Raw genomic sequence first — 12,662 nt, 5'->3', positions numbered from 1 at the left:
GAAATTTGGAAAGCTAAGGAAGGCCATAAAATGTTCTTAGCAAGTTGGATTAAGGAAAAACCTAAGGCTTTTATGTGTAAATTAGGAGCAAGAGGGTAGCGAAGGAAAGGATAGGTCCATTCAAGGACAAAGGAGGGAAGTTATGCAAGGAGCCAGAGGAAGTAGGACCTTAGTGAGTACTTTGCATCAGTATTCATGAAGGAGAAAGATCTAGATGGTTGTAAGATTAGGGAGGGATAGGTTTGTATCCGAGCAGGGATGTTGATATTAAGAAGGAGGAGATTTAAAGAGTTTTGAAAAATGTTAAGTTAGAATAGTCTGCAGGGCCTGAGGGGATCTATTCCCAGGATATTGAGGGAGGAAAGGGAGAAGATTGCTGGTGCCTTGACAGAGAACTTTGTATCCCTTTTAGCCATGGGCAAGGTCCCAGAAAACTGGAGAATGGCCAATATTAGAGCAAATTACTGCAGGTGCTGGAAGCTGTACTGAAAACAACAAACATTCGCGATCACAGCGGGTCCGATCACTTAATCTGAACTATCGACATATTTTCTCCTCCAGCACTCAACATCCCACCACATCCTCCCCCTTCTAACTATAGCATAAATACTGCCCCTTCCACTCTTCACTTCAGCTCTGATGAAGAGTTATCTAGTCTTGAAACATTAGCTTGCCCTCTCTCTGACTACTGTGATCTCCAGCATTTGTTGTTTTCAATAACCAATGTTATTCATTTGTTTAAAAAGGTCAACAGGGATAATCCAGGAAATTTCAGGTCAGTGAGCCTTATGTCAATAGTAGCTAAATTATTGGAGAAGATTCTTTGAACAGGATTTACTTACATTTGGAAAAGAATGAACTTATTATGCGAAGTCACCACGGCTTTGAGCCGGGGAGGTCTTGGCTCACAAATTTGATTGAACTGTTTTTGAGGAAGTGATGAAGATGATTGATGAGGGTAGCTTGATATTGTCTACATGGACTTTACTGAAAATGTGTTGCTGGAAAAGCGCAGCAGGTCAGGCAGCATCCAAGGAGCAGGAGAATCGACGTTTCGGGCATGAGCCCTTCTTCAGGAATTCCTGAAGAAGGGCTCATGCCCGAAACGTCGATTCTTCTGCTCCTTGGATGCTGCCTGACCTGCTGCCCTTTTCCAGCAACACATTTTCAGCTCTGATCTCCAGCATCTGCAGTCCTCACTTTCTCCTACATGGACTTTACTAAAACATTTGGCAAGGTCCTTCATGGTAGACAGGTCCAGAAGATTATGTCACATGGGATCCACCATGAGTTGATAAGTTGGATGCAAAATGAGCTCGGTCATAGAAGACAGAGGGTAGTTGTGGAGGGATATTTTTCTGATTGGAGATCTGTGACCTGTAGTATTCCACAAAGATCATTACTAGGACTGCTGTCATTTGTAATATTAATTTGAATGTAAATGTATGTGATCTAGCAGGTTATAGATCAGTTGGAAAGTTACACAGAGAAAAGGCAGATGGAGTTTAATCTGGATAAGTGTGAGGTGGTCTGTTTTGGAGGTCAAATGCAAGAGAAAGGTATACAGTAAATAGCAGGACCCTTAGGAGCATTGATATCCAGACGGATCCTGGGGTACAAGTCTATAGATCCCTGAAAGTGGCAACACAAGTGGTTAAGGAAGGCATACAGCATGCTGGCCTTCATTAGCTGGGACATTGTGTATAAACTTTGGCAAGTCATGTTGCAGCTGTACAAAACTTCACTTTGGCCACACTTGGACTATTGTGTTCAGTTCTGGTTGCCACACTATAGTAAGGATGTGAAGGCTTTGGAGAGAGTGCAGAAGAGGTTTGCCAAGGTTGGAGTGTATTAGCTATAAGGAGAGGTTTTGGACAAACTTGGATTGTTTTTGCTCAAGCATTGGAGGCTGAGGGGCAACCTTATAGAAGTTTATAAAACCATAAGAGTTATGGATAAGTGTGAATGGTCAGAACGTTTCTTCAGAAGATAATGTCAAATACTAGAGGGCACAGATGTAAGGTGGGGTGGCATTTAAGGAGATGTGCAAGTAAAGTTTCTTTACACAAAGGGATGTGGATGGCTGGAAAATACTGCCAGGGTTGGTGGTAGAAGCAGATACAATAGTAATAAGTAAGAGGCATTTAAATAGACACATAAACAGGCAAAGAAGAGAAGGATAAGGACCACATGCGGGCAGATGGCATTTGGTTAAAAAGGCATCATGGTCGGTGCAGACACAGTGGGCTGAAGGGTCTACTCATGTGCTGCACTGTTCTGTCATAGAGTCATAGAGATGTACAGCACGGAAACAGACCCTTCGGTCCAACCCAATGCCGACCAGATATCCCAACCCAATCTAGTCCCACCTGCCGGCACCGGCCCATATCCCTCCAAACCCTTCCTATTCATATACCCATCCAGATGCCTCTTAGATGTTGCAATTGTACCAGCCTCCACCACATCCTCTGGCAGCTCATTCCATACACGTACCACCCTCTGAGTGAAAAAGTTGCCTCATAGGTCTCTTTTATATCTTTCCCCTCTCACCCTGAACCTATGCCCTGGAATCCCACTGTCTACACCTCACTGTGACTGTTACCTAACACTTCGCTTACTACTGTATATTCACAGATTAGCAACATCCCTTTAATCCCATGTGTTTCTACTCTGAGAGAAAATCTGTTGTGCAGTGTTTTATCAGATACATTTTGAAAGGTCACATATACAATGCCTGTAAACCACTTACGGAAAATCGTCTCCTTCAGTGTGATGTGAAAGGGATGTGCAAAAGCCTTATTGAAATGTATCAGCGAGTCATGGAGTCTAGAAACAGGCCTTTCGGCCTATCGGCCTATCCTGTCTATGCGGATCAATAAACACTAAACTGCCCTAACAAAAACAGAAACGTCTGGCAAAACTCAGTAGTCCTGGATTCAGCAGTTCTGACATAGAGTCACCGGAATCAAGACATTAACTTTGTTTTCTTCCCACGGATGCTGCCGGACCTGCTGAGTTTCGCCAACAATTTCTGTTTTTGTTTCAGATCTCCGTTGTCTGCAGTTCTTCATTGTACTTCCAAACTATACCAATCCCATTTACCTGCACTTGGGCCATAGCTTCTATGCTGTTGCATTTTAAGTTCTCATCCAGATGCTTCTTAAATGTTGCAAGAGTACCTGCCTCCACTACCCTCTCAGGTAGCACTTTCCATATATCTACCAGCCTCCTGGTGTTGCAACATCCTTCTGGAATAAAATGCTGTCTCGGCAAAGGTAGTTATTGACAACTCTTGTCAATTTTTGTTAGAATGCATTTGGTTTCCTTTGGAGGAGGAAATCTGCCATACTTTCTCAGCCTGGTCTGAACGTGACTCCAAACCCACACCAATGTGGTTGAATCTTAACTGCCTTCTGCAAAGGCTGAGGAAGCCATTCAAGGGGAACTACTAGACATGTCAGTGATGCTCAGATCCCATGGGAAATAGTGGAGGAGAACAACCCCTCCACAACAAACAAAATTTCTGAGGTAATACAACGTGATTATTTTAAAAAAAAAACTCAGGATCTCAACAAGTGTAATGGCGCCGATGTTTAGTTTTAGAAGTTAATTAGAAAGAACATGAGGACATCCTTTCACAATCTCTGATTGCCCGCACACAGCTACAGGAGTATTTCTGAAGTGTAGTGCCTCTCGTAATCTTGAGAAATTGCTCACAGCAAAGAGATGTTAAAAGCAGTGGCCAAATAACCTGTTGAAACTCTGCTGAGTGAGGGATTAGCATTGGCCAAGATACCAGGAGGGATCCTTTGCTCTTTGACAAATAGGGCGGCTGGAGCTGACAGGTGTGCATCTTGCACCAAAAGACAAATTCCAAGTGTCAGGCCTTGGGCTACACATTCCCAGAGTTGCTGATTGGTGTCCAATTAGCTATCCTCAGCAAGATCAACATTCAGAACATTTCAGTGGTGTGTGGGAAGGATTCAGAGAACAGCAGAACTTTGAATTGTCTTTAGTGTCTTCTGCTTGAATCCAAAGGTTTGGGTATTGCTTTCAGATAGTTAATGGCACAGATCGAGCCATTTCTTCATGGTTTAACTGAAACTCTTGTAAACTGACTGCATGGCTTCCTGTTAATCTTTAGCAAGCTCCAGATCAACCATAACTCATTGGGCGTCACTCGGTGAACAACCATTAATCCTCGGTAAATGCATGGGTCGTATGGAATATTCCCATAAGTACGGAAGCCTCTGTGAGCAATCACTTCAATTTTGGCCCTCTGTGCACATATTCCCACAAAAGCATCATCAATGGGAAAGAGCTCCTCATCCTCAGCGGCCTTGTGTAGTTTGAAGATTGACGTTCCAGACAACAGGTAACCACCCCCGCCAGCATAGGGAGGGTAAGGTTTTTTGCCGTATAGAAAAAGTGGGATGAAGTACTTGCTATGCTCTGCTCTCGTCGGGTACCAGTTTTGGAAGACATCCCCGACATAAAGATCATGGGAAGGATTGTATTCCTTTAAATATTCCACAACATTGTCCACGTTAACAAACACATCGTCGTCACCCTTGAAGACAAACTTCACGGACCGGCAGTCCTGGGAGAACCACTTCCAGAAAAGGGTCTCCTTCAGTGTGACATTGAAGAAGGACTCACGAAAGCCCCATTGGATGATGTCATTGTATTGCTTGCTCTCATGGTCAACCAAGGCCTGCACAGCCTGAGAGCGGATCTGACTCTCTGTGAGGCCCAGGAGGAAGACGCGGCGCACCACTGCCCCTCCAACAACCCGTTCCTGCCCCCAAGTGCTGCGGATAGATGCCCGCCGGTCTGCATGCTCTGCCAGCGACTTAATTGCCAACAGCAGGAAGGTGTGTTCCCCATCACAGCTGGCAGCCCTGCACAGGAGTGGGAACTCCCTGCAGTGTCGGTACATCATGAAGTCCTTGTAGATTGGCTTGAGCTTGGAGGTCAGACTGTTGTAAGCCAGGTTGGGATGGCAGGGGCCTGGAGTTGGCTCTGCTCTGGGCTGATCAATGTGCGCCTCAGCCTGAGTCACGTTACTGGAATTTATTGCGGCTGGCGGAACCTTGGAACGCCACATGAACTTGTCGAGGTATGACAGGATCTCTACTTTCTTCTTCATGATGATGACTGGATTGTATAAAGTGAAACCAACTATGACCACAACTGAAAATACCAGGATGCCTTTCATTCCACGTGTCAACACAGCGACGGTCATAACTGCAGCTTGAGAGGGGAGAAAAGATACAACTTGAAAGTTTATTCATAAGAAGACATTATGGTTGGGAATTATGAAAAACAATAGGTATTGATTTCTGAGTTAGGGTTCTTCCAAAACTGCAGAAGGCATTTTGGACTGAAAGTGCTTAGGGGAGGCAATTGCATGGTAGTGTTATCACTAGACTCAGGTAAACTACTGAGGGCCTGAGTTCAAATCCTACCATGGCAGGTGGTGGAGTTTAAATGCAATAATTAAAAAACAAATCTGGAATGAAAAATCTACTGATGACCATGGTAATCATTGATTGGTGGAAAAGCCCATCTGGTTTGCTAATGTCCTTCAGGAAAGGAAATCCGCTATCCTTGCCAGGTCTGGCCTACGTGTGGATCTAGACCCATCGCAATGTGGTTGACTCCCAACTAACCTCTCAGTTAGGGATGGGCAATGGGTACTAACCTGGTAAGTTTCACCCTCATCTTGGGAATGAAAAAAAAAGGTTTTCTCTCCACAGCTGGTCAAGCCTGCTGAGTGTCTTCAGCAATTTCCATTTGATTTCAATGGAACCTTCAATAGTAAAGGCCATTCGGCCCATCAAAGATCACTGTACAGAATCAAATGCAAACTATTGTGTTTGAATATAATCCACCTCAAAACAAATGCAATTAATTGACTATTTTGATCTCTAATATGTGGAACTTCATGAGAAATGAAGTTTTCTTCATAACCTTCAATTCTACTTTGTAGTCAACTGATTTCTATATCTATTTCTTCAAATACATTAATTCATTCAAATGTCATGATTCACTATGTTCCAGGGCCCCAATGGGATAGATACTCCCTGTTCTGCTTCAAACATGAACCTCAGGTTTGGTCTCATTACAGTTCACCACTAGATACTGGAAGCTTTCATCTTTTTATCCATTTATGGGATATAAGCATCGTTGACTGGGCCAGCATTTATTGCCTGTCTGTAGTTGCTCTTGAGTAGGTGGTGGTGAGCTTCATTCATAAACTGTCGCATCCACCTGCTGTGGGTTGACCCACAACTAAGGAAGGAATTCCAGGATTTTGACCCAGTGACAGTGAAGGAATATATTTCCAAGGCAGGGTAGTGAGTGGCTTGAAGGGCAACTTGAAGGTGGTGGTATTTTCCCACATATTTGCTGCCCTTGTCCTTCCAGACGAAGTGCTCATGGGGTTGGAAGGTGCTGTCTGAGGATCTTTGCTAATTTCTGCAGTGCATCTTGTCGATAATACACACTGCTGCTACTGAGTATCGGTGGTGAGGGGAGTGGATGTAATGCCAATCAATCAAGAGCTTTGTCCTGCGTGGTGTCAAGCTTCTTGAGTGTTGTTGGAGCTGCACCCATCTGGGCAAGTGGGGAGTATTCCATCACACTCCTGATTTGTCCCTTGATGGTGGGCAGACTTTCAGCAGTCAGGAGGTGAGTTATTCACTGCAGTATGCCTAGCCTCTGATCTGCTCTTGTAGCCACTGTGTTTATGTGTATGTTCTCTGTTTACAACTCTTTAGATTTCTACATCAGAGGCTGTAAGAAAAGAAAAATGTCAGAATGTTTAACAAACAGTTCACTGGTGAAGAAGGAAGACTTGACAATCACTTTGGATGCATAAATAAAATGGAGCGATGAGCTTTATTCATGTGTAAAAATGGGTGGCACAGTGGCTCAGTGGTTAGCACTGCTACCTCTTAGCACCAGGGACCGGGTTTGATTCCAGCTTCAGGTGACTGTGTGGAGTTTGCACATTCTCCCCGTGTCTGCGTGGGTTTCCTCCGGGTGCTCTGGTTTCCTCCCAGAGTCTAAAGATGTGCAAGTTAGGTGAATTGGCCATGCTAAATTACCCATAGTGTCCAGGGATGTGTAGGTTAGGTAGCTGGGGTAAATGTGGGGTAGGGGAGTGGGTCTGGGTAGGTTGCGCTTCAGAGGGTCAGTGTGGACTTGTTGGGCAGAAGGGGCTGTTTCCACACTGTAGGGATTGTATGACTAATCTTCATAAAATATATTTAAAATTGATTCTCTGATGATGTGCTGGCAAGACCAGTATTAATTGACTATCACAAATTTTTATTTTATTCATTCACGGGACGTGGGTGTCACTAACCCTGCCCATTTATTGTGCATTTCTAAGTGCCCTGGAGCAAGTGGCAGTGAGCTGCCTTTGTGAAACATTGTATGCCATGCAGTGTAGGTACACCTTCTTCAGAACTAATGGTAGCTAAGAAAAGATTGGTATATGTATTGAAGATGTGGGCGGCACGGTGGCACAGTGGCACAGTGGTTAGCACTGCTGCCTCACAGCGCCAGAGACCCGGGTTCAATTCCCGCCTCAGGCGACTGACTGTGTGGAATTTGCACATTCCCCCCGTGTCTGCATGGGTTTCCTCCGGGTGCTCCGGTTTCCTCCCACAGATCACAAAGATGTGCAGGTCAGGTGAATTGGCTATGCTAAATTGCCCATAGTGTTAGGTGAAGGGATAAATGTAGGTGTATGGGTGGGTTGCGCTTCGGTGGGTCGGTGTGGACTTGTTGGGCCAAAGGGCCTGTTTCCACACTGTAAGTAATCTAATCTAAAAAAAATGAGGAGTAAACAGTAGGTGGAGCTTGGAGAGAGAGGAAAAAGAGGTGGGCAGACAAAGGAGTGGATGAAACTCAGCTTGAGAGAATCAATAGCTGTTATTGGGGACCATTCTGAGAAAGAGTTACCAGAACTGAAATGCTGACTCTACTTTCTCTCTGCAGATACTGCCTGACCAACTAATTTTTTCCAGCAATTTCTACTTTTGTTTCTGATTTCCAGCATCTGCAGTACTTTAGTTTTTATTTGTGGATGGAGTGAATGTTGGAGACAGGAGGCGTGCTAATCAAGTGGCCTGCTCTACCTGAGATGGTGTATTTCCTGAGTGTTGTTGGAGTAGCACTCATTCAGGCAAGTGGGGGACAGTCCATCACACTCCTGCCCTGTGCTTTGAGAGGCTTTATGGAGTCTGGAGTTGAGTTTACTTGCTGCAGGAGCTGACCCGCTCCTGTAGCCACTATATTTATAAGGCTAACAAAATCAGAAAAGGTTAGCAAGTCCTGGCAGCATTTATGGACAGAAATCAGTGTGAACAGTTCGGGTCGCGTGACCTTTCTCAGAACTTTGTACGGCTAGTTCAGTTCCGTTTCTGGTCAGTGGTAATCCCCAGGATATTGATAGTCAGGGATTCAGTGATGGTAATGCCATTAAATGTCAAGTGGCATTTAAGTGCACTGAATATAGGAGTTGTGCTGTACAGGACATTGGTTAGGCCACTTTTGGAATACTATGTGCAATTCTGGTCTCCCCTCGTATAGGAAGGATGTTGTGAAACTTGAAAGGGCTCAGCAAAGATTTAAAAAGACGTTGCCAGGGTTGGAGGGTTTGTGCTATAGGGAGAAGCTAAATAGGCTGGGGCTGTTTTCCCTGGAGTCTTGGAGGCTGAGGGGTGACCTGATAGAGGTTTATAAAATCATGAGGGGTATTGATAAGGTAAGCAGGCAAGGTCTTTTCCCCAGGGTAAGGGTGTGTAAAATTAGAGGGCATAGGTTTAAGGTGAGAGGGAAAAGACTTAAATGGGATCTATTTCACACAAGGGAAAGTGCGTTTATAGACTGGGGAAATGGTGGAGGCTGGTACAATAACAACATTTAAAAGGCATCTGGTTGGATATATGAATAGGAAGGGTTTAGAGGGATATAGGCCAAATGCTGGCAAATGGGACTAGATTAATATAGGATATTTGGTCAGCATAGACAAGTTGCATTGAAGGGTCTGTTTCCATGCTCTCTATGACTCTTAACATTACAGCAACGTGAGAGAGAGAGAGAAAGACTTAGATTTGATTTTGATTTGATTTATTATTGTCACATGCAATGAGATATAGTGAAAAGTAGTGTTTTGTGTGCTATTCAGACATAATTACATCAGGACAGATTGCAGAATTTAGTCTCTCAGCTACAGAAAAGGTGCAGAGAACGATCAATTGTAATATTTTAGAAGTCCGTTCATACGTGGTCGGACTTATGCAAATAATGACAGGGCCTTGGAAAGTGTTGTAGAGTAGATGGACCTAGGGGTTCAGATACATAATTCTTTGAATTTGGCATCACATATAGAAGAGTGGTTAAACAGGCATTTAGCATGCGTGCCTTCATTGCTCAGTCCTTTGTGTGTAGGAGTTGGGACGTCATGTTAATGGGGTACTGCACATTGGTGAGGCCTGTTTTGGAATACTGTGTCCAGTTCTGGTTGCCCAATTATAGGGAAGGATATTAATAAGCTGCACTTTAGAAGGAGTTTGCCTGGATGCTGTTGGTTATGGAAGTTATCAGTTAAAAGGGAAAGGCTCAATAGGGTGGGACTTTTTTCACTGGAGCGTAGGAGGTTGGGAGGTGACCTTATAGAAATTTATAAAATCATGAAGAGTTTAGATAGGGTTGCTGGTAGTTGTCTTTGCCTTAGGATGGGGGATTTAAAGACTAGAGAACACATTTTTAAAGTGGGAGGAGAGAGATTTAAAAAAGAAACGATGGGCAGCTTTTTTTATACAGAGGGTGGTTTGTATCTGAAATGAACTTCCTGAAGAAGTGTTGGATATGGGTACAATTACAATGCTTAAAAGACATTTGGCTAAGTACATGAATAGGAAATGTTTGAAGGGATATGGGCCAGGAGCAGGCAGCTGGGACTACTTTAGTTTGGGATTATAGTCAAGATTAGAGTGGTGCTGGAAAAGCACAGCAGGTCAGGCAGCATCTGAGGAGCAGGAAAATCGATGTTTCTGACAAAGAGCCCTTCATCAGGAAGGGCTTTCCTGATAAAGGGATTTTGCCCAAAATGTTGATTTTCCTGTTCTTTGGATGCTGCCTGACCTGCTGTGCTTTTCCAGCACCACTCTAATCTTGACTCTAATCTCCAGCATCTGCAGTATCCACTTTTGCCTAGTTTGGGCTTATGTCTGGCATGGACTGAAGAGACTGTTTCTGTGCTTATAACTCTGTAACACCAGTGAAGAAGTTCTTACATCTGTTGGTGCATGCTTTCAAACTTTTGTATCTTCTGCCCAACAAAAGGGCATGGAAGAGAGTATAACCAGAGGTGGGAGGGGTCTTTGATGATGTTGGCTGCTTTCCCGAGGAGCGGAAATATAGATGGAGTCAGTGGATGGGAGGCTGGTTTGTGTGATGGACTGGGCTGTGTTCACAACTCTCTGTAGCTTCTTGCTGTCTTGGAAAGATTGGTTGCCACAACAAGCTCTGATGCATCTGGATAGGATGCATTAGATTACTTACAGTGTGGAAACAGGCCCTTCGGCCCAACAAGTCCACACCAACCCACCCAGACCCATTCCCCTACATTTAACCCTTCACCTAACACTACGGGCAATTTCCCATGGCCAATTCACCTAACCTGCACATTTTTGGAGTGTGGGAAGAAACCCATGTAGACACGTTGTACCACTTCCTCTGGCAGCTCATTCCATACACATACCACCTCTCAGTGTGAAAAAGTTGGGATTTAATCCAGAGAACAATCCCAATAAAAAAACAATCAAGACAGAATACACTCTCCTCACTAATGAAGATTTACAGCAAGGCTATACTGTGGGACAAATCCTACATTCTCCCCATGGGAGCAATTCCACACTCTCTGGGGAAAGGCCTCCAGCCCCTACACTCCTGAAAGTGACACGTCCTCCAGGACTCTCCTCCATCTGTCATCTCTGACCCCTGCGTCCCCTCCTCCTGCCCCCTTGTCCCCATCCCTATGTCTGTTCCCTCCTCCAGCCCCTGTGCCCCCTCCTTATCTCTGTCCCCTCCTCTAGCCCCTGTGCCCCCTCCCTATCTCAGTCCCCTCCCTGTCTCTGTCCCCTCCTCCAGCCCCCTTGTCTCCTTCCTGTCTCTGTTCTATGGTGTATGTATAAAAATTGGTAAGTGACATTGTGGACATGCTGAATATCCTTAGCCTCCTGACAAAGTAGAGGCGTTGGTGTGCTTTCTTGATTGTAATGTCAACGTGGATGGATCAGGACAGCCGACCACCCCTATGTCAACACCATTGATACAGAAAGGGGCGTGTCCTCCACTCCACTTCCTGACGTTGATGATCAATTCCTTCATTTTGCTGACATTGAGGGAGAGATTGTAGCTTTTACATTGTGCCACCAAACTGTCTATCTCTTGTCTGGTTGTTTGAGATTCAACCCACTACGGTGGTGTCATCAGCAAATCCATAGATGGAGTTAGAGCAGAATTCGGTCACACAGTCTTGACTGTATAACGAATATAGCAAAGGGCTGAGTACACAGCCTTGCGGAGCACCATAAGGTTAGGCCACAGCTGGAATACCATGTGCCATTCTGATCACAGCACGCTGGAGAGGATGCAGAGGTGATTCACCAGGATGTGATTTAATAACATTTAGTTTTTGCATTTCCCTGTGAATAATAGCATAAAATACAATGAAAAGCTTTAATCGTCACCACAGTCAGGCCGGGTGAGCTTGGGTTGCTTTCTTTAGAACAAAGAAGGCAGGGAGGAGATATGGTAGCTGTGTATAAAATTATGAGGGGGCATGGACTGGGTGGAAAGAAAGCAGATGTTCCCTTTAGTTGAAGGGTCAATAAAAAAGTGTCGTAATTTTTAGACGAAAGGCAGGAAATTTAGAGGGGATTTGAGGAAAAACGTTTTCTCCCAGAGGACGTTGGGGTGTGGAATGCACTATCTGGGAGGGAAGATGAGGTTGGGAAACCTCACTACCCATAAAAGAGGTGGATAAGCACTTGAAGTTTCATAACATTCAGTTCTAAGTGCCATGAACTGGAAAGTGTGTCAAATGTATAACTAGAATAGTTTTGCGAGTGCAGACTTGATGGGCGAAATGGCCTTTACTGTACTGCATGATTCTATGAAGGCAGAACCACAAGAGTGGAGAGAATAAAATTATGGATGCGTAATAGGAGCACTGAACGTACTGGCTCAGTGTGATTACAAAGACAGGGAGAGGCCAGGTCACCAGAATGCGAAACTAAAGATAAGAATTATTATTTCCTTGGCCAGGAGTCAAGGTACATCACATGCACAGGGGTGATAGGAGGATCCGTATTTTCAGTGAGTTAAGATATGTATTAGCAGGGTTTGAATGCCTTCAAGTTTAACAAGGATAGATCATGAGAGTGCAGTGTTATTTAGAATAGTTGTATCTTGAGGTAACAAAGGAAAGGAGGAGGGTTACAGCTTCAGATGGGTTCAGGCAGGGGTGAGGGTGAATGACGTTACTGAGGTGAAAAGTGCAGTCTTAGTGCTGATATGAATATCAGGTTAGAGGTGATGGTTAATATTGTTTTAAAAAGAAAGTTATTCTGGATAGGCTT

General features: G+C 44.4%; 1 protein-coding gene across 3 annotated transcripts in view; it reads right to left on the bottom strand.

Moving 5' to 3' along the window:
• Positions 1–12,662, bottom strand: part of LOC140481233 (N-acetyllactosaminide beta-1,3-N-acetylglucosaminyltransferase 4-like) — an 85,104-nt gene that overhangs the window by 37,538 nt on the left and 34,904 nt on the right. Inside the window, exon 2 of one of the 3 annotated variants that reach the window (XM_072577106.1) lies at positions 1,126–5,253. The exons of 1 other annotated variant lie outside the window; for it this stretch is intronic. In XM_072577106.1, the coding sequence (XP_072433207.1) occupies positions 4,088–5,245 (1,158 nt within the window). In that variant the 5' untranslated portion in view covers positions 5,246–5,253 and the 3' untranslated portion in view covers positions 1,126–4,087. Of the gene's footprint in view, positions 1–1,125; positions 5,254–12,662 lie in introns of those variants that run through there. One more of the 3 variants, XM_072577116.1, reaches the window with a different exon arrangement.

The sequence above is a fragment of the Chiloscyllium punctatum genome, chromosome 1 (assembly GCF_047496795.1).
Source record: "Chiloscyllium punctatum isolate Juve2018m chromosome 1, sChiPun1.3, whole genome shotgun sequence".
NCBI classification, from domain to species: domain Eukaryota; kingdom Metazoa; phylum Chordata; class Chondrichthyes; order Orectolobiformes; family Hemiscylliidae; genus Chiloscyllium; species Chiloscyllium punctatum.
The sequence above is the reverse complement of the archived record's forward strand: the minus strand, read 5'-3'. Positions and strand labels throughout refer to the sequence as shown.